The following is a 22554-nucleotide window of genomic DNA, read 5'->3' as shown; positions in this document are numbered from 1 at the left end:
GATACAATACAATACATTATCTTCATTATATTTTCATGATCTGGTTGAGGCGAGCATTCCCATGCTTAGCTTGATAAATTCATTTTCATGTACATAGGATAGACAACCATCTGTGTGCAGACTGATGATTCTGGTAGAGCCATCATCCCTTAGTTTGGATGATTATCTGTGTAGTAATGATGTATATTTGATGTCTTTATTTTCCTATATATATTGCAGATCGGACGGATGAAACTAGATCTGGGGTCTTCAAAACTCATTTAATCTTTGCCCGAAAGTACAAGTCGATCCATGTGAAAAGATGTTCTGATGTCGAACATGGAAGGACATCACCTAATTACCAGCCAATGATGTAAGCTGTTAACAGGTGCGAGAGGAATTACCGAAGATGATAATGACCCTCAAGGTACTGCAGTACAATTCACATGGTGTGAATACATGAGTTGATGTCGAACACCACGCAAAATCTTTCGATCGAAGGCCATTAATGTAAACCTGTCGCTAGAAGTGAGAAACTTGCTATTGAGGCATGCAAGTTTCAAAGTACTGAAAGGGTTGTTCCTAGGTCGGCTTCTTGGATAATGAGCTGATGTCGACAAGAAGTGACCCGTCGTAGGAGGGCATTGATGGATCCAACATCTACGACACAGAACGGAGCAAATGATTTTGTAGAGGTGAAAACGATTTGATGATACAAGGTTCAGGATGGTGGTCATGAAATAATGAAGCGTGAAGGTATTGCAGCAGATGAGACACAAGCTGGGTAGGTGAATTCTCTGAGCGACTTCTCTTGAACATATCGGCGACACTGAAATGGATTGGTAGCGTTAACCCCAAAAGTGGATGGTATGGAGGACCAGTGGTGATATGACCGATGAATGGAATAACCCAACCCGACTCAATCATGGTGATGGAGTGAAAGTGTCATGTTCAAGAGTGACTTCCTACCAATAAAGTTTCTTCAAGTTTTCTTCCCAATTTTCCCTAGTCATTTCTGACCAGTACCTCTTTATTTTTATCAAGCTTGAGGAGGATAACATATGCTTGTTCTATAATTTGACCTTCAGCCAAACCCATCGCTATGTTTTAATGAGCCTAGCGATAGTGAAACTCGCTCTTGTCTGAATGGAAAAGTTTGTCGTTGTTGTTTTAACGAGTTTAACGACAAGGATAACTCGGTCCTTTTCAATTTTAGAGAGTTTGAAAAGAGACGGAAAGGAAAACTCCAATATTCCTTTTTCGTAGTATAATCCCTTAAGTCCGAAAAAGTATAAAACAATGTGAAAGGGATGACTTTTCGATAGTTTTAACGAGCCGAACAAGACAAACGCTCAATCTTTTTGTGTAATAATCCCTCAGGTCCAAAAAGATTAAAATATAGAGAAGGGATGGCACTCCCAATTACTTTAACGAGTTGGAGAGGCCAATTGCTCAACAATATTTTCATATTTTACGAGTCAGATGAAAAGAGCTTAAAGGAGACTCGTTTTTGAGGAACGAGTGATATTTCGGGTAGTAGCTGGTTCCAGGTGAGGGTTGGAACTTTCCAATCATGGCAGTGTTAAGAAGATGGCTAATAGAATCACTCATTGCAGCTGTTCCTCAAAAGGGGTAAACAATCAAATGGAGGTGAATGATCGGCTAAAACAGAGTGGAGGTGATAGTAAGAACATGACCAAGGCTCAAAAGTTGATGATAATGTGTTCACAATGGTTATTTATCAGAAGTGGGTTCATTTTTTAATGAGCTTAAACTCTGGTGGAACATATGCTCATTGCTAGGTTTAATTTTTAATGAGCTTGAACTTTGCATAAAACTGCTCGTGATAATGGTCATTGATATTCGATTCACCGTTAACACTATGTTATTTTGATGGTCATACTACCTGTTCAATTGCTCCAACAAACTGATTCAAAATGAGGACATATGCTTGAAAAATGAGTTAAGAAACTAATACCCTACTTTAAATTAAGTGAAAAGGTAACTTAAAAATAGTTTTTTGCCCCTCATTTTACCATTTCATTTGGAGTTGTGACTGTTGGAACTCTGGAGGTGTTTTCCCCCTTGATTTTCACCAGCTGATTCTGGGAGATTCTGTGGATGATTTTTGGCACCGTCTGGACCATGTAGGAGCTAAACCTGAGCTCTTCAATTGCATTCTTTCCTTTTTGAATTCTGAGCATGTTTTCCTGCTTTTCTAGGCCCCTGGGGTTTGAACATTTCGTTCTGCCCCCATCGCACCTAGTATACATCGAAAGGTGCGATGCATCCTAGGCTGGCCACTGCCTAGTTAGGATGCATCTCACTTGGTACACAGCTAGGGTGTGATGGGCGCAAGGAGGAAAACTTTTGCATTGATTTTTCATGGAAATTTTGCCTGTTTTTTGCCAAATCAGGATCCTAATTCTTCTCTTGTTTGCTTTTTAGAGATTCATCGGAGCAAAAATGGTTGTTACATGGCGTGAACATGAGCATGAAGAAGAGGACATGGTTTCCCTACATGATCTGGGTACGGTAACTACATTGCGGAACTGTGGTTTGCTCAAGTTCTTCCGCATGTCTAGCATGAGGCAACAAATCAACTTGTTGCAATATTTCCTCGATGCATGGGATCCTACCAACCAAGTGTTTCAGATAAGAGGCAAATCCATCCCCATGACTATTGAGGACATCTACTTTTTGACCGGTTTATCGAGGCGTGGTGCCCCTCTCTCATTATCAGGTTCTGCCCGTGGGGGTGAATCTGTGAGGGATTATATTCGCCGGTACTGTAGAGAAGGATCTCAGCCGAGCAGGGATGGCAAGATCAGTATCCGAGATGTCACAGACTGGTCCTTGAGGACTATTTTATTCACCTTTGCTAGATTGGCTGGTAGCGCGGCCCTTCACTTGGCCAACAGGTCCTATATGCAGTACGCCTTGGAATGCCTCGAACCCAAGGTATTCAACTGGTGTGATGCAGTACTTCTAGTGATCAAAGAAAAACTTACCGAGTTGAAGAACGAAAGGTCTAAGAACTTTGGCTATGGTTCTATTCTGACTGCTTTTGCCTTGGAGAGGATCCCACTGATGCAGCCCCAGTACATCTCACTCGGCCTACCACTACCGACTGAGCCACGGATGCAGAGATGGGTCGACCTTATGGCTAGACTTGTTGGTCAATCACAGGTTTCATTCTCTGATGCTTTCTTCGAGTGGTTAAACTGTCAACAGATGGTTTATGCCGAGTATCCATATGCTGGTATGGATCTGCAGGGTGACCCAGATTTGGTGCTGCCGGCTGGCGAGCAGTGGGGTGTCATAGGTAAAAATCTCTTACCATATCTCTGTTTATTGTTTTTATAATGTTCTTGTGTTTTTTTTAAATATTTATTAGGACTAATCAAAACTCATGTGCTTATGCAGATATCAGGCCAGTGCGACCAGCAGTGCACCCAAGAGTAGCAGCTGTCGTTCCAGTAGGAGAGGTTGTAGGGAGGGCCATTCTTCACGACCTAGATGTATCCGAGACCTTTGCAGTGTTGCAGGATCAGATCGAGGGTCTCACTCTTGGTATTCTAGACGTGAGGACCAATGAGATGCCTCTGAGATTACAGTGCCATATCACTGGCGTGCCGAGCCGATGGACTAGGCTCTTGCGCATGATTACACAGGCGGTGACTAGTTATCACCAACACCATTAGATTAGGGTGCCCCCTTGCATTTTGAGTTTTTGGGTCATATGACTGATTTTGTCCTGGACACAGAACACTATGTACAAACTATAAACAATTGTATATATATTTTTGATTTTCGGAGCTTTATTTCAGTCAAGTTATATGATCCTGATGCAGTTATTGATAAAATGCTTTTCTTTTACAAATGTTGCAAATGTTTATCTAACACATAATTTGCTAATGAATCAGTTAATGTGTTTAAGTTTCTGGAAATATGTTGATATTGAATAGAATCGAATTGCCTTTCCAAAATCTTGACCCTTAGGAACATGCAATAGATAGCTGGATTCCGAACAGAATAGATGCCTGTAAGCTGTAGAATGATGAGCTATGAGTCTAGCCTGACGACAAGTCGGTGTATGCCATGCGCAATGGCATCAGAGAGGAGTTCTATCAACGTGCTATATTCAACGATGTTGTTCGTTGATTGACCAATACACACCCCTCTGAAACTCACTAACTCGCCGCTTGGATCAAAGATGGCCCAAGCTGCAGAAGATAGGTTCCACGTACTACGACTCACCCCGTCGGCGTATCCAACAAATGATTCCAATGGGTTCGACATCTGCAACAAAATGCAAAAGTGGATTACCTAACCAAAACTATCACTCTTAACGAAAACAAAAATGTAACAAAAGCATATGAAGAGGTTACCATGCTGAGTCAAGCATAGTAACGCTTAAGGTACAACCCATTTCGGGGTTGCGATAGTGGAATCCCCTCATAATCTATTATCTTGTAGGCTCCTTTTGCTAATGTGCTTTTAACAATATAGGGACCCATCCACAAAGACTGGAACTTACCTGCTCCCAATTTATCGGATTCCTGATCGTAAAGCAAGACCAGGTCACCTTCTGAGAAAACGCGGGGTTTGACATTCTTGTCAAATTGTGCTTTGACTCGTTTCTTATGTGCTTCGTTAGCTAAGGCAGCGTCACGACGGGTTTCATCTAGTTGGATTAACTCTAAGAAACGAGCCTCTTCCTCTAAAGTTCGGGGGAGGAGGTCAACTACGAGCTTGAGAGATGAAATTTCGCACTGAACTGGTAAGATCGCTTCCAGGCCATACACTAGATGAAAGGGTGTAAATCTGGTTGCATTTCTTACCGATGTTCGGTATGCCCACAAGGTTGAGTACAGGATTAGGTGCCAACTCCGTTTATGGACTCCAATCATCCTTTGCAGCATGCGTTTCAGGACTTTGTTGATCACCTCAATTTGCCCGTTAGATTGCGGATAATATGGAGTAGAGCTGTCGTGGGAAAGTCCTAATTTGGTAGTCAATTCAACCATCATGTGATTGTGGAAATGCGATCCATGATCTGTGACTATAGCTTGTGGAACAATGAACCTAGAGACTACATGATTGAAAAAGAAAAGAGCAGCCGTTTTGCCACTGTTGTTTAATGTAGGCATCGCCTCGGCCCATTTTGTAAAATAGTCAACTGCGACTATGATATACCCATGCCCCCCGGCCAAGGTGGGGTTACATTGCATGAAATCTATGCCCCATTTGGCAAATGGCCCAATAGCAACTACTGGCTGCAGAGGCACAGGTGGTATTCTGGTTTTGCGTTGAAGATTTGACAAGCATGGCAACTTCTGACTGCGGTTATGCAATCTTTGAACGTCGTTGGCCAGAAGTATCTTGCTCGTAAAATATTTTGTGTCATAGTATGACCAGATTGATGCCCCTCACATGCGCCTGAATGACAATCATTCAGGACATTTTCGGCCTCCACATGGGTGAGGCACCTTCACAGAACTGTATCGACACCACGATGGTAAAGAGTATCAGCGACGATCATGTAGTATTTTTCTTGGTATCGAGTACGTCACTGTTCTGAGCGAGAGGTATTGGACCTATATGTTTGGGTTTGGAGATAAATGATTATATATCCATACCATGGATCACTTGAAGATATCAGAAACAAATATTATGATATCTCTAGTCTGTGAAACCAGATATTCTGGGTTCGATCCCTAGTGGAGTCACCATTTTGTTATCGGGAAATCTAGTGTCTATTCAAAACTGCTAGTCCCACTAAGACGGGTAGCTATCTTAGAAACAAACAAACCAAAGTCACTTGTTTTTCCTTTACGAGAGAGAGATGAGAAAGAAGTAGAGAGTACCAACCTTAGTCTTTCGCTTGGCTCCTTGCTTGTTTCCTTTCCCCTTTGACAGAATCTCGCCACTGCTTCCTTACTTGTTCTACTTCAAAGAGCACCTGTAGAGTCACAACAACATAATACCATCAAAGCATAGAGATCTATCACTGTAAACAATATAGGATCAGATATATATTGACCATACAAATGCATATATCAACACAATATTCAGAGATACACAAGAATATGGAGGAAAACTCAAATAGCTTTATTGATAATAGTAGTAGAAGAGAGGATTAAAACCACTTCGTCTGACCCAGCGCCATCCTCCCAGCTTGAAAGCCCTCTTCACCTCATACAAAGCAAGATCACCCAACAATGTCTTCAAAGAGAAACCAGCAACACCTCTTTGCAAATTACCAAATTCCAACCTCTAGATCTCTGGGATGAGGGATCCATATATAGATATTTTCAGGGGGGTGAGTCAGCTTCTGGGATTTTGATTAGTGTCATCTCTCTGATAGTTCTTGGTTCCACTTGGATATTTCATGATCTCTTACTCATCCTTGGGTGAATTCAGGGAGGCAAGTGCCAAATGAGTAGCTTCTAGAAGATTCTCAGGGTTTCCACCTAGCAAACTTCTTGTGCCATTTTTCTGCTCTCGCTCATTGCACCCTAAAGAAGGGTTTTCAAGTATGCATCGCACTTTTTGTATGTGGCAGATGAGATGCATTGCACCCTTTGCTCTGGGCAGTCTGTATGGTCCTGTTTTGACCAGTTTTGAGTGGTTTTTCATGGAGAACTTCTGGGAGATGATGTAATCAGCCGACCTTGCTCCTTTAGGGTATGAAACAACACTTTTAGGGACTTAGAAGCCCTTGGTTTATGGACATATGTGATTGGGGTTGCAGTGCCCAAATATGTCTATAACACTTATATGTTTGTCATGTGTTTGATGAAATGTTTATCTTTCATTAGGAATGTATTGGTAAAGGTATGCCTCAAGTTATGTTTTTTAGTATTATTATCCTTATTGTCATGAATATTTTTGGCTTGATGGACCCTGACTCATGTTCAGTGTTAATTAGCCAAGAAAATCCCTACACTACTGGCCCTTTCGACATCAATCCATGGAGCGCAGACTGAAGTCTCACCCGATGTAGTATGGGGGGATGCAGGAACCAAGTTTTGCACCCAGAGATGGTAGTGATGTCATTTTATACCCTAACCCTTCCTTCGCGTAGACTGATAAGAATTTTAGGGCTTATCGATATACTTCTCTTATTCAGCTTCGAGACCTTCACAAAGGTCTACAATTGTCCTTTGTGTACCCTAAATAGGCAATTCAAACACTTACGCACCTCTGTGATTACTCTTATTGTTGTATTTACCCAGATTAGCTTAAGTAGTGGATAACATCAACATGCATTATGATTATCTTTACGTAAATAGATATTCTTACTTGTGTTCATATAACAAAGTAAAACACATGGATTCGCGCATCAACGCAACATTAATTCATAAACTCAGTATTTAACATAACATAATCACATACATTCATAATAGAAGTAAAATAGCTCATACACAGGTATTTCTAGAATAATTCTGTTTATTGATTTTCATATCTCCTTTATAGACTCTAACTACCCTACGCACACAACTGCAGGGGCCGTGCACTCAGCTACAGACTTCTACCCTATGCCTCTATGCACACAGCTATAGAGGCTCTCTTCTACACTAAGGCTCTTTGCTCTTAGCTATCACAGACCCATTACATTCATCAACATCGTCTATGAACTAAAGAATGCCTTAGACTCTTCTAAGAATTCCCTTTTTATACAATCCCATGGTCTGTGGACCAACAGTGGATCTCATAAAGCTGACACAAGTTACCTAAACTAAAGGCGAAAACCCTTGATGAATCTTTAAATTTTCATGCTCCACAACCACAAAATGCAAAGACTTTACATTCTTTATACAAAACATGGGCCTTTAACCCCAAAACCAAGGATAATTTTAGGGGCGAATGTTCGCCCTTTGGCGAAATTAAGGAGTTTTAAATTTTTAGTAGGCGAATATTTTGTATCATAGTACATTTTTACAAATCACCTCAAATAGCCCACCTTATTTTAAGGGAGAGGGTAAAAAAGGTAAATTTAGCCCTTGAAATTAGGACTTACAACCTTCCATTCGCCCATTTTCAAGAATAGGTTTTATTTAAGTGAATCCATTCGCCCATTTTCAAGAATAGGTTTTATTTAAGTGAATCCTATGGGCCAAATACCATATTTATAAAAGAGGTATGGTAAATTAATAAAAATATAAATAAATGAGAGGTATGGTAAATAAATAAAACATTTTTTATATTTACTCCATAAGTCACCTTATATACATGTAAGGGTGTAAACAAATAAAAATATAAGTAAAGTGGAGGTATGGTAAATAAATAAAAATATAAATAAACTAGACGTATCGTAAATAAATAAAACCTCTTTTTATATTTAGTCCATAACCCTCATTCTATTTATGAAGGCTCAAGAAAGAGGTTTTATTTAAGTGAATCCTATGGGCCAAATACCATATTTGTAAAAGAGGTATGGTAAATTAATAAAAATATAAATAAACGAGAGGTATGGTAAACAAATAAAACATTTTTTTATATTTACTCCATAAGTCACCTTATATTTACGAACACTCAAAAAATGGGTTATATTTAGGTGAAACCTATGGCCAAAATACTATGGGACAAATACCATGGACTAGATTGTTATTAATACCATGCAAAAAACCATTATTAACCCTAATATTAGAATTAATAAAAATAAAAATGGCACATGGTATTGACCCATGTTATTCACCAAAATGGCACATGGTATTGACCCATGGTATTCACCTGGAATGTAGCCTATTTAAATGGGGAATTAAACCAGCATGTAGCCTATGCTAAGATTCACTAGGACTTTACAAAGTTTTATTATTTAGTGAAAGACTCGCCAAGATCTTACAAGATTTTATAATTGAGTAAAATATTCGCCATGCCTGGTGAGAGATTCGCCAAAAAATTATATATACATATTATATTATTGATAAAATCGCCTTTCATTTTTCCTATATACCATGGAGATTCGCCCATTTATTATATTTATAAATTTAGGGGGGGTTCTTAAAATCTTCCCTGCCCAAAACATGGGCTTTTAACCCCAAAATTGACCCTAGGGGACCCGTTCCCAACAGCCCCCCAACGCAAATCTGGTGACTTGGCCCCGAGTCACTCTGCCGACGTAGAGATCTTGTCATGGAGACCTCCCAGCTCCACCTATACTACTGTAACCTCAGCGGTACACTACATCACTGCCTTCTTGACCTGCTCGACCAACTGCTCCGTCGTTGGTCCTACGCTATCTGCATGTATTTTATTCTATGTTGCTTGCAGACTAGCCAATTTTCCTTTAATGGAGGCTGTGAGCACATAGGCTTCATCTAGGCAAGGTGCCAACTTGGCCTTTAGTACTGATTCCTTGCGCTGTGCTATGTCCATGTGTTCCTTTAGTGCCTTCACTTCCTACAGCTTCACCAACCTCTGTGTGATGGTGACAGTGCGTGCCGTCACTTTGACCTCGTCATATCTCTGCTATAGTTCTCTTACCTCTGTTTCTAGCTGTTGCACATTGGGATCTTCCTCCAGGCTACTAACTACTTCGAGCGATTTCTCGAAGAGCGAAGTGCACTCCTTCACTGTGGCCGCTACTGCGGGCTACATCCTTGACAACTGCCTCGTGCTGCTCTCTAACTTATGGTTGAGTCGAAGGCTGGGTCCTCTACTTGAGCTCCATGATCTTAAGGTTCAGCTCAAATTGAACCTTATCCAGCTTTGTCCTTTTGTCATGTACACCTGTAGTGAGCTTCTGAATTCTTGCGTCGATTGACCCATCTTCTGGGATATTTAGCTTTGGAACAATTTGGCATGCCCCAGCTACTACGACTATGGTGCATTCATTCTTATTTGTGATATTCTTAAGGAGATCAAGCACGGACGTCTTCTGAACAAAAATTTGGGCATTGTTGACCTTCTGCTCCCTGATCACATTCAGTGCGCATTGCTTTCTGGCCTGAAGTTCTGCGAGCACAATGTCTTGAAAGGTGTAAAGGGCTTCACTTGGAAGCATGACCAAATTCAACCCAACCTTCTTGAAAGCATTGATGGTGGCCTTGTATTGCACTTGTGTATTCAATGCTCCGTCCGGATGTGCAACGGCTCAGGGATCCAAGGAGTGACCAACTCTGCTACTTCTGAGGTCCCAGGTGCTAAGCTAGTTGATGCCAGGGTACACTATCCCACACTAGTCTGCACTTGAGTGACCTAGATCTAGATCTCCCGCAGACCCATCTAAATGGTGACCAAGGCTTGCTTCTACCACTACTCAAACTGCTGTAGCAGTTCCGCGGTTGCATCCCTCACCGTGTCCCCGATATCATTCAGATCACCTTTAGTGAAAGTGATCAGTTCAAGTGATGATTTGCTAGCCTTGGACTTCTTCCACGGCCCTACTTTTTCCTGCTCCCTAGTGCACTTAACCCGGAATGGAGTAGTCTCCAGGTCTACACCTCCATGTCTTGACTGCTACTCTTCTTCCTCTGTCTGTGGCGAAGGAGACTTCCAACTTATGTCAGAGTCATGCTCTTCCTCTTCTTCCTCCTCTTTAGCCTACTTCTTAGCAACGTGGCTTGCTTTAGGTTTGTCTTCGGCTTCCTTTTTCCTTTTGTCAGCCAACTATTACATCTTCAGCCAGGCCTCTTCCTTCTTCTGCTTCGCGACGGACTTACTAGACCCAGCTAACAAGTCTGAGGCCATGCGCCACTCTAATGGCCAACTCTCAAGGACCACTGCGATTGCATCATCCGTTTCCAGGTATGTGAGATCATACCATTTTTTCTCGAGGTCCTTCCGTGCCAGGATGGAGACACAGTGGAAGTTTGCTTTGAACTCCACATATATTGACAACTTCTCAAAGACAGTTGGGGATAACCTCGACTTGTGGTTTATCACAGGGTAGATGCTTGCCTCCATTAGCACCCAAAATATTTACATGTCCTTGACCCTCATGGTGTCCTTGGTGGCTTAAAGGAAAGCGAACTTTTCTGCTTTTGGTAGATCTGACGCGACCTAAGGAAACTAGCCATCCTCTAGTAATTCCCATGCAACCAACACAATTGAGAGTAAGAGCCAGGCGTAATGGAAGGTCTTACTTTCGTCTTGTGCTTCTCTGCAGTTCGCGAGGAACTCTCCACAGAGGTAGCGCACCCAATTATATTGTATGCCCTCCATGCACTTCGCTGCTAATGACACAACAGGTGCCAACACTTCATATGTACAACACTTCCTCATTATTTTCCCAACCAAAATCTGAGTGGCGACCTTAACCGGGGGGTCCGTTATGCTGGAAATTGAGTAGACGCGCGGTTTCTTGGTGACTTAAATTTTTCCTTCATTCTTACGGCGAGGTCGCGCTCGTCTGTCTTTCTGCCAAATTCCATGGCTAGATTCAACCCTGAATGTGGTAACAATGTGACCCTATGGATCAACATATCTGTGATGGGTATCAATTCTCCTAACCACAGGCACCCATTGTGCACTAAGCATAGCAATTGTTTGATCACCATCAGGGTTATGGGTGCACGGTGGTAATGCGGCACCCATAGCATGTTTAACAGTCCTGCCTTGTCCACCCCCTTTATCCACCACTGTGGCTCTAGCGCAGTGACACCAGAATCCTTATAAAACACACGGGTCATAAAGGTATCAGTCGCCATGTGGGGGAATCACTCTATGTCTACCAAGTCCCAATCCTCTAGCTTAAAACCGAGAATGTGTGCCAAGCGCGACCCTTCAAATGTGATCTGGTCTGATAGCAACATGGTATTTAGCAGAAATTTTCCTGCATCTGGGTCCTTCGGGACCTTCACCTTACCTTGGCATGGAGGGATGTACTCGGGTAGCTTTGAGATAGGGTCTACACCCTCTATGTCAATTTCCTCTACGCCCATATCCACATCTTCGACACCCTCCTCAGATTCTAAGTCTACCACCTTTCCTTTCTCCTACGTGGTGGGCTTTTCCTTCTTCTGGTGTTTCCTTGGTGACTCACGCATTAGCTGTGTTGCTTTCTACTTATCCTTCTTTGTCTTGGGACCCTCTTTGGGTGGCGTAGGCCTCAGCCTGAGCAACCTCTGTGATTTTGGCACTTCTGCAGGCATTTCCACACTCACAACCTCCGGGGCAGCTCCCTCAGAGGCCATCGATCCTCCAACACTTGTGGTTTCCATGGGCGCCGACATGAATCCAGTAAGAAGCTCCTGGGTTGCTTTAGGCAATTTTTCAAATACCAAACTAGCCACCAAATCCTAGAAATAGTCAGGGTTCATGCAAGCCTGATAGCTCAACACCTCAATTCTCAGAATGCAAAGTTTTTTTCATTGGGTGGCCATCTGTAATTTATAGGCAAATTTGAATTTGAATTTGACCGTTCCCCCAAAAATCTGCTCATAAATGCTAGATTGGCAAAATATTTTCACAGATATCACTCTTAAATTCTGACTTAAATGTCGCTCCCCACTCCACTTAGCCACTTTTCTGTCAACTCATGAACAAGTGACCATAGCGGTCACTTTTTGGCTACCCTACGTAGTCTCTCCTTCTATAGCGTAGCTCCCTTCGTGCTTCCATCGATACTGTGAGATTCCTCCCTTCTGTGCAGTTCCCTAGTCGCGTTCTACAACCCAGGTAGTGTATTTTATAGTCCCATGCCTCCTTTCAGCTGCCTGGAGTGCTAAGACTGTGCCTCCACCATATATTCATCTGGTCAGATCCCTGGTGTATGGCTTCAATCGGCTTCCATTTACCTTCCCTGGAAATGACTCTCCATTCAACTTCACTAGCTGAACTGCTCCACCATCGGTAATCTCCTTGATGACATAGGGCCCCAGCCAATGCATCCGAAATTTTCCTGGAAATTTATCAAACTTGCTGTCATATAATAATACTAAATCATTTACCTTGAAGGTGCATAGTTTGATGTGTTGATCGTGTCATGACTTTTCGTGCTCTTTTTGAACTTGCTGATGGAATCCAACCAAAAATAAATCTTCTTCAAGCTCTGTCAGTTATGTGAGCCTTTCTTCCAGGGCTCCACAATCTACCATTCCTATAAATTCCACTATACCCAGGCTAGGTACAATGTAATCCATCGAGATCACAACTTCTATGCCATAAACTAGCCTGAGAGGTGTTTGTCTAGTCAGCTTTTTGCAGGTCGTCGTGTAAGCCCATAACACTGCAGGTACGAGCACATCCGGGTCATTCCTTTGTGCATTGCAGACCTTTTTCAGCACCTTCTCCAATATCTTATTAAACACTTCCACCTTCCCATTAGGTTGTGGGTGATATGGCATACTCTTCTGATGATAAACCTGGAACTCCTCCGTCAACGCACTGATCGTCTCATTCAGAAAATGTGTACCGCAATCACTCATCAAAATCTTCGGGAAACCAAATCTAGTCAGTATAGACTTAAAGATGAATTTTGTTGTTGTTTCCCCAGTACAATCTTTCACAGGCTACAGCTTTGCCCATCTGGTCAAATACTCAGTCGCGGTGATGATTTACCGTGCACCTGTCTTCTTTCCTGGAGGCTAAATTGGTCCTACAAAGTCAATAGCCCACTTTTCTAATGGTTGTAATGACAAATACAGATTCAGAGGCAGCTCATCCCTCCGCAATGGCCTACCTGTCCTTTGACATGCTTCACATGCCTTACAATAAGCCTTGGAATCCTTATGAAGCGTCAGCCACCACAACCTTGCGTGTAAAATCTTTTGCATTTTAGCTTTTCCTGCATAATGTCCTCCCGTAAATCCTCCATGAGCTTCAGCAAGGATGTTGTTTTGTTCAAAGTCAGGTACATAATGTCGTAGAATTTCATCCAAGCCCATTTTATATAAATTCCCTGCAATGATAGAAAAGTTTGTCGTGCGCACCACTAGCTCCTTTTGTTGACTAGTATACCCTTCTGGAGTCATCCCCATTGTCAGGAAGTGTATGATATCTGCAAAGTGATTATCCGTAACATGTACTGCAAAGGGCTGCATGTCAGGTAGTCCTTCCTCCAAATTAGTAGGCTCCTCTCCTGTTTCAATGTGCAACAAATGATCCGATCTGGCATTCAATCATCTTGGCTTCAAAATAACTTCGAAATCATATTCCTGAAATAGCAACAACCATCTGCATATCTTCCCCCCCAACACAGGCTTGTTCACCAAGTACTTCAATGTAGAATGGTCTATATACATCTTAAAGTGTTTGCCTAGCAAGTAGTGTTTGAACTTTTGGAGCACGTACACCATGGCCAACCCTTTGCACTCTGTTGTTGAATAATTCTTCTCAGCTTTAGACAACTTCCTACTTGTGAATGCTATAGGATGATCCAATTCTCCCTCACCGACCTATGTTAGTACTGCCCCTAGCGCAATATATGACATGCGAACATGCATGTGAAATTCCTTCTTCCAATCTGGGAAGACTAGGATTGGCGTGGTGACCATCTTTGCCTTCAACACGTCTAAGATTTGCTGGCGCTCTTCATTCCAACAGAATGTAGCATCCTTCTTTAGTAGCTTCTCCATCGACATGGTAATCTGGGCATAGCTTTTGATGAAATTTCTATAGTATCCTGTATGCCCCAACGTTGCGCGCAACTGTTTCACACTTCTTGGTGCCTCCAAAATAATTATGACCGCCATCTTAGTAGGGTCTATAATCAAGCCTTGTCTACATACCATGTGACCCAGCAAGATCCCAAAATGGACACAGGACAATCATTTTTTTAAATCGAGTGTGATCTGGTACCTCCGGCATGTATCCAACATCAAGCATAGAATAGCTATGTGGCATTTTACCAACCCAAACACCATCCAATCATCAAAGTATACCTCCAAAAACTTTTGAATGAAATCCTTAAATGCTGCGGTGACCACGCGTGAAAATATCGTCGGCACGTTCTTCAACCAAAAAGGCATTACTATATACTGGAACCAACCCCATTCCATGGCAAAGGTCATCTTACTTCTATCCTCGTGTGCAATCTTGATCTGATGGTACCCCAAGAATCCATCCGTGAACGAATATGTCTCATGTCCTCCTACATTATCCAGCACCTCATCAGTGAACAGCGTTGGAAAGGGATCATGTACACATGCATCATTCAACTTCCTGAGATCTACACATATCCTTATTTCATCCTTTTGTTTCTTGTCATGAACTACCATTGGGCTTACCTAATCAGACTCTTTTACTAGTTCAATGATGTCTGTTGCAAGCATTTTATCCAACTCTAAGTGGACCCTTTCTTTATACTTCGGATTGAGGTGGTAAGGCCTCTACTTGATCGGTTTCGTGTCTGGTTTCAGTGTAATTTTCATGACTCCTAGGTCCCCTATTATCCCTTTCAAGTCTGAGAACATCATAGGGAATATGTCCTGGTATTCGCTGAGAAATTTAGAAACCTTATCCATTGTTGCGTCATTACAATAGTCCCAAATCTTTGCAAACTTCGGCTCCAGCTCTGTCCCAATGTTAACTTGATTTGTTGTTAGTGGCGCAGTGATATCTGGATTTTCAATTTGTGATCCTTCAACTTCGTGGCTACCTTCAGCCTCTGGGAGGTTAATGTTCCTCGATTTCTCGTCCTCTTCTTTGATAGTCACATTGTAGCACTCTAGTGCATGGCTCAACTGGGTTGGTCCAATCCGGTTGAATTAGGTCCAAGGGATCTTGTGGTACTCTAAATATTGCTGCCTTAACTTCTTGCAATGCCTCGTTAATACTCTCAAACCCATCCTCAAAGCTAAACGTCAGCAAGAACCCCTATCGTGAAGCGTCCCATTGTTTCTTTCCATGGCAGAGCTCTGTTTCTAAGTACTAGTTCATCGGTATTACATCCAAAGTATGACAAACATATGCACCCATTCAGGCTAAGGATCCACTCCATAAACCTTAGTCCATTTAGCCAGGTGATCGTGCAGGTCATTCCTTCCATCATATTTCTCTGTTAGCCTCACTTGTGGGCGACCAAACCACAATCTCATCATCTTTTGATATACGCGCTAATCGTCAAAATAGTCTTTGTGTGTAACCCACCATCTTGCAGGCGCAACGCACAACACCCAATCCAAGGCCTGGAAGCGATGCTTCTCTGTAACTTCCCTTTCGAATGCATCCAAAAAGTTATCGACATCAGTTAAACCATCATAATAGGGCATATTCCTTACCTCTAATGATACACAGCGCAGCGACTTGGTCATCATATTACAACATAGCGTAGATACTTCATGTAGTCAGTTCTACCAGTATTCCAACTCCTCATCTGAATATGAAGTGCAGGAGCATTCGTGGTCCCATGCAATATTCCCATCCGCTGTTGAATTCACCCAATCCTGATCTTACGTTGTTATCTTATAAATCTGGTCCAAATCATCATCGCTTTCATAATCACAGACTGGTTCAGTATAGCGTAGTCCTTCTACAGGGTCCAGGGGCACTACTACGTAGAGTGATTTCTTCTCAAATATCATCTTCCGCTTCTTCAAATTGATTACCCCATTCATGTCAGTGGCCCAATCGATCCCAAGGAGTGCAGGGTAGGGATTGTTGTCATCCACAATCTCTATTGCTTCGAAGTAAGCTAATGTTCTTGCACCCTCAATATCAACTGTCACTCCCTGCAATATTCCCATGGGGATGGTTTTTTGCTCTTAACTGAATCAGAGACCACTACAGCACAGGTCTCCCCATCCTCTCCCAGGTCTATTTAGGCAAGACATTCGCATCCGATCCAAGATCCAAAATTACTTGATCCATCTCATATTCTTCTATCTGTGTAGTGAGCCTCATCTCATGCCCTGTCCTTGCCTTATGCTTACCAATATTCCTGACTACACATGGTTCATTAGGAGCATTTTCTTTCCTGGCACACTTATTTATTAGTTCCTATAATCCTTTCACAACTTTCCTGTTGCGCAGTACCTTCATACAAGTCTCCAAGAAAGTAGTAAGCATGGAAGGGTCCATCTCTTTAGCTGGCTTGTCCCGACTTCTTGAGGTAGAGGCCTCCACGAAGCTTTTTTTCTTCCATATATGTTTCCCGTGTGTGCTTCAGATCAAACTCGACCTCCTTTTCTAGAGATTTGCAGACCCATTCACTTTCTTCAGGCTAATTCCCCTTATCTTCACCAGTCGTCATCCCACTTCACAGCACAATATTTACCTTGGGATCCTCATCATATGCAGGTTCTGAGTTGGCTGCAGAGGTTGCACCCACTTTTCATGTATATTAGGCAGTGATACCGAGAAATATTCAATTGCGTGGTCAAACTGAGTACAATAGCAGCATGAAAGACACGTCGGATTCAGTCAGTCTCACGTGTAGCGTCTCGATCCTCCACAATCGTAACAAGTGACCTGTCCCCAACTTTTACCAGGTCCTCCTCCACCTCAGCCTCATCCATGCCCCTGATATTCACCTTGCGCTCCCCTAGTACCTTGGTCCAAAGGCTGGGTTTTTGCCTTCGCCATATAGGCAGGTTTTCTATCCATCACTAACTCATAACTACGAAAATTGTGCTCATCATGGCCCACTGATTGACAGAAGTTGTAGAAGAGCTGTTGCAGTGTCTGTACAAATTTCTGCAGCAAATGGCAATTGTCTATAGCACGTTTTCCAGCCACCTGACAGATAGCACTGTTAGACTCAGTCTTGTCAGTCTTCTGTCAGAGTCTAATTCACCAAGGTTCATTTCTCGTCATTTGCAGTCATCAAATACCAGTTTGGTCAAAAAGGGTCATTTTAAACCTTGAGTCTAGGGTTTTGTCTCCAGAAGTGTTCACTAACGCCTGCAGGCCAAAGAGAGCTTCAATAAGGTTTCACTTCAAGATCCACATTATTAATAATGCTGAAGGACGTTTATGCTTTAAAACTCTGTTTTAAAGAAGAAATTATTAAGTTCATTAATGCATGATTGATAAGGTTTTACAGTTCTTCAAGCAGCCCTGCCCATCTTGCTAGGTTCAGCAGCTCCAACACCTGCAGGAAATCAATCAAGAAAAAGTCATCATTTCAAAGCCAAAAGTCAGAGGAAACGAGAAATCAGAGTTTGTGTCCAAGTTGTCAAAGTGCCAAGACTCTACAACTTTACAAAGTGAATTTGCCAAAATCAAAGTCATCAAGATATTTTCATTGATTAAAGGGCCATTTGCACCCAAAAAGATCTCATTGAAGGGTTAAAGGACGAATTATTTTGTTTGGAGGCTGGAATTGTGCTGACAGTCAACACGCAGTGCATAGAGCATATGGCGCGGTGCACTGGGCGATTTTACACAGTGCAAATATACACTGGCGCGGCGCACTCACCAGGAGTGGCGCACTGGCTATGCTGCACGACGCACAGGTCAAACAATCAAAATTTCTATTGTTTCTCTACAAATGGAGGAAGACGTCGTTGTTATCTTGCACCAGAGCACTTTTATGAACCAAGAAGTTGTTGTTGTGTATATGGATGATGACCATGGGAGAAATGGAATTTCTACATTAGGGGATGCTCTGGCAAATATGGGAGCTAAGATTTCCAATAAGGCAGCTATGATTCCTGGAGTTGGCCCAAGCCAGATGGGTGATGTGTTGACAAACTTGGCTTCGATGGATACACGAGTTTTTGTAGTCCACATGTTTTCAGATGCTGGCCTTAAACTTTTTTTTTGAAGTCAAGGACATTGGTATGTTGAGCACCGGCTATGTCTGGATAGCCACAAATTGGCTATCTTCTGTTTTAGATTCTGGTTTACTTGAAGAAGGCATCATGAAGTCACTTCAAGGTTTAATCAGCCTGCGTCCACATACTCCAAATTCAAGACAGCAGCGTGTAATTGCACAAAGGTGGAAAAAATTACAAACAGACAATATGGTTAACGCCTCCTTGAATGCATTTGGACTATATGCTTATGACAGTATACTGATGATTGCTCACTCTCTCAACACCTACTTCAAACAAGGAGGAAGTATCTCTTTTGCAGAACCAACTTCTCTATCAAGTCAGAGCAGAGGCAAATTAGAACTAGAAGAACTGAAGGTCTTTGAAGAAGGAGCACAGTTACAAAAGATAATATTACAAACTAATTTCAATGGCATTGCAGGTCCTGTACTCTTGGACAAAAAACTTGATCAGCTCTGCATTTGAGATTATCAATGTAGTTGATAAAGGCTTCCGCAACATTGGTTTCTGGTAAAAACAAACTGGTTTATCAGTTACCCCTCCAGAATATACAACTACCATCAGTAATAATGAATCTCATATAAATCTAACAGTCTCTGGTATTATATGGCCCGGTCAAAGCAAAACAGTGCCACGGGATTGGGTTCATGGCAACCAACTTGTGATTGGGGTGCCAAGAAAGACAGGGTTCAAAGAATTTGTGACAACAGTGAAAGGCAGCAACGCGGTAAAAGGATATTGTATTGATGTGTTTGTGGCTGCAGTGAAATCACTTCCTTATGCTGTTCAGTACACATTTAGACCTTATGGAACAGAGGATTCAAACGAGGAAAATCCACAGGACTCCGGCGAAAAACAGAGGAGGCGGCCTTGAATCACACAAATTGCTTTCATTGAGAAAAGATTTGCAGTAGAAAGGGAAGACCAGACGGGCAACTCCTATTGCCAGTTTTAAAGCTATGCTACCGGATAACGGTGATATTAACTCGAGTAGTGAACGGTCAAAGGGAAATCCGAGAAATGTTCCTTTACATGTTGGCGAACTACTCGACGATGATGTTCCAGAGGATTTCATTGAAAATCTGATTATGTCAGTTGGTGATTCCCTCCCTGTTGAACAACTTATTGAAGAATGTAAGAAAAGGAATCCAACCCTGGAAGTTGTTTTATATTGGCGGGGCCAATGTGATGATGAACTAATTGATGTTAGCAATAAAAATTTTCTATTCGAACTCCAAGCCGGCTATGTTGTTGAACGGGCGGATCCTCAGCTCTCAAAAAAAAAAAAAAAAAAAAAAAAAATCTTGCTCTTGAAAATCCACTCCGAAGGAATCTCATTGATCAGGTTGTATCTACTACTTTGCCAGAATATAAGAGCTCGGATCAGGTTTCTGCAATAGTGAAAGAATTCATCAATGCTGATCGCCCACATGAGTCGATTGAGCTTCTAGAGAAAATTGTGCTACAAAATTCTACATTTAGTGGCAGCGCAAATCTACAATACCTTCTCATTCATACATCCATAGAGGCTGACAGGTCACGCCTAATGGATTATATCAACAGACTGGACAAATTTGATGGCCCTGAAATTGGAGAGATTGCTATTGGAAAAAAGTTATATGAGGAAGCCCTCCATATTTTCAAGAAATTCAACCTAAATGCGCAGGCAGTAAATGTTCTTTTAGATCACATCCGAAGCTTTGAAAGGGCATATCAGTTTGCATCACGTGTTAAGGAGGATGTAGTTTGGAGTCAAGTTGCAAAGGCCCAACTCAGAGAGGGGCTACTAGTGGCTTCCCAGGTAGAAACGCGTGGTGATCTTGAATAATCCAGAGCTGATGGTTGCGTTCAGTGATTCAGATATAATGACAGCACTTCAGGATATGATGAAGAAGGCTGCTAACTTGGAAAAGTATCAAGCAAACCCAAAGATTGCACTTGTCATTGCTAAGATGATAGGCAAAGTTTGCTAGCAAATAAATGGTCAAATCACTGAACGCCTAAATGTACACGTTGATAACCACCGTGGCAGAAAAAACATGATTCGATTGCTTATGTTTATCTTCAGTTATGGGATCTATGCTACAGGTGTTGCTTCTTGAATTTTCAGGCCTTTTATTGTTTCTTATTTAGCAATCATCTGGAAAGGAGAATCCCCTCGAGCCTTGGGAAATGTAATAATCTCAGATACATAGACCTGTCGATGAATAATTTAATGGGCAGTATACCAAAGAATTTGGGCAGTTATCAAATGCTGGAGGTGGTGATGGGGTAACTACAGCTGGCTCACGATATGGTGACAGTCAAACTCAAAATTGAATAAAGAAAAACTACCATGCAGAAAGATAGGTTCGAGTGCCTATTTTGGTTTTTAGTTACGATTTCAGAGGCTCTACATTACAGTTTCTGCATTTTAATTGGCCATCAACAAACAAATGTAACGCTACTCCTTTGTAGAGCAGACCTTTCCTATTCTCATGATTTTAGGATACCTTAGGCCTTGTTCCTGTTACAGTAGGTGTGGCAGTAGCAACAAGATTTGGTATAGTGGCATTCTCAGAGATAGAGACAATTCTTCAGCTTTTGGGGTCAGCTGTACTGATTCAAGTGTTTGTAAAAAAACTCTTATTTTCAGAAGACCGGAAGAAAACACTTCAATAGATCCAGGATTTCTTAGATACCAAGGTTGCATCACAAGACTTTGTTGATGAATTGAAGGATATAGGAAAGGCTTTGCTTCCCAAAACTGTAGATGTGGCCACTAATAATAGAGCAGTTGTCCCGAGCACCGAGCAGGACAATGACTCTGTAACACCTGTGCCTGCACCAGTGTCGATTTCTTCTGGCACCGAGATTGGAGACAATTCAACACCTCAACCGGTACCAATTAAAAATGAAACAATTGTTTCCAATGTTGCTGTCACCTCAACTCCATCACCCCGATATTTGTCACCATACCCCCATTATCTAGATTTTAAACCACCAACATCACCTTGTCCATCAAGGCCTTGAAGGACTTACCAAAACTGGCAAGCTCTGTTTTCTTTGGTTAAGATTTGTTGGTTGTCTGTTGCTTATAGTTGTGAAATTTGAAGTGCTGTCCATTGAACATTTTTCACATTGATGGCTATACGAGTGAGAATATTTATCATGTAATAAAGGTGGTTTGGGATCATTACAGCTAGAGAGATTTCACAGGAGGCTTTGAATGACACAAAAGGTGAAAAAGTCGAAAACCAAGCGGTGAAAAACGCACAGGGAAGGCAAAAAGTCAGAAACTGAAAAGCCAAAATTTAAATCAGAGACATCTACCCCGGCAGAGAAACAAGATTCAATTTCCTATTTTTCACTTCAATTATGATCTACAGCTACAGTTGTCATCTTTTTATTAATCATCAAAAAAGTTCAAGTGGAATAATGAAACACTGTTCTGTAGAACAGATGGACGGTTCATTTCATATCCTCAGGATTTTAGTTGTAACAACTCCCCTTTTGGATCGATTTGTTTCCTCATAGTGGAGCTTATTTATTGCATAAAAAATCATTTGTAAAGGGTTCTGAGTTCTGGAAAACAGTGGGAGAGCTGTGAAGGAAAACTTCACTGTACAGTTTTGACAGGGACTTAATGAAAAGATACAGCTCTGACCCCTGAGATTCTTGTGGTGTGAATTTAACATTTGTCTCTTCCTTTGTTTCATATGTAGCTTGGTTATGTTTCCATTTCATTTCATAATCATTTCTAAATGAATACTTTTAAGTGAGAAAGGCAGAATCCAATTTATTGCTCTGTCTTGGGAAAGTGTTCATATTTAATGTTTTCTTCTGTTTGACAAGGATTCATCTTCTATGCCCTTGTCAACCTCTCAACAGTTCACCCACTCCACAGTGTTTCAAATTTGATGTTAAATCT

At 41.8% G+C, this 22554-nt stretch overlaps 1 protein-coding gene and 2 pseudogenes across 1 annotated transcript; all 3 read left to right on the top strand.

Annotated features, from left to right (window-relative positions):
* The first annotated feature begins 18358 nt into the window (after window positions 1–18358).
* On the top strand, window positions 18359–19518 carry LOC149186878 (glutamate receptor 3.3-like). Its single transcript, XM_089409483.1, has 3 exons — window positions 18359–18545; window positions 18637–19065; window positions 19178–19518. The coding sequence occupies exons 1-3, from the start codon at window positions 18359–18361 to the stop codon at window positions 19516–19518; spliced, it is 957 nt and encodes a 318-aa protein (XP_089265609.1).
* Window positions 19519–19603: 85 nt separating this feature from the next.
* LOC149186877 (clathrin heavy chain 2 pseudogene) lies at window positions 19604–20472 on the top strand (annotated as a pseudogene).
* A 10-nt stretch (window positions 20473–20482) lies between these two features.
* On the top strand, window positions 20483–21844 carry LOC149186876 (rhodanese-like domain-containing protein 4, chloroplastic; annotated as a pseudogene).
* Window positions 21845–22554: the final 710 nt, after the last annotated feature.

The sequence above is a fragment of the Pinus tabuliformis genome, chromosome 3_1, assembly GCF_031772625.1.
Source record: "Pinus tabuliformis cultivar Carrire ecotype Pingquan chromosome 3_1, CPIR1, whole genome shotgun sequence".
Taxonomy (NCBI): domain Eukaryota; kingdom Viridiplantae; phylum Streptophyta; class Pinopsida; order Pinales; family Pinaceae; genus Pinus; species Pinus tabuliformis.
The sequence above is the reverse complement of the archived record's forward strand: the minus strand, read 5'-3'. Positions and strand labels throughout refer to the sequence as shown.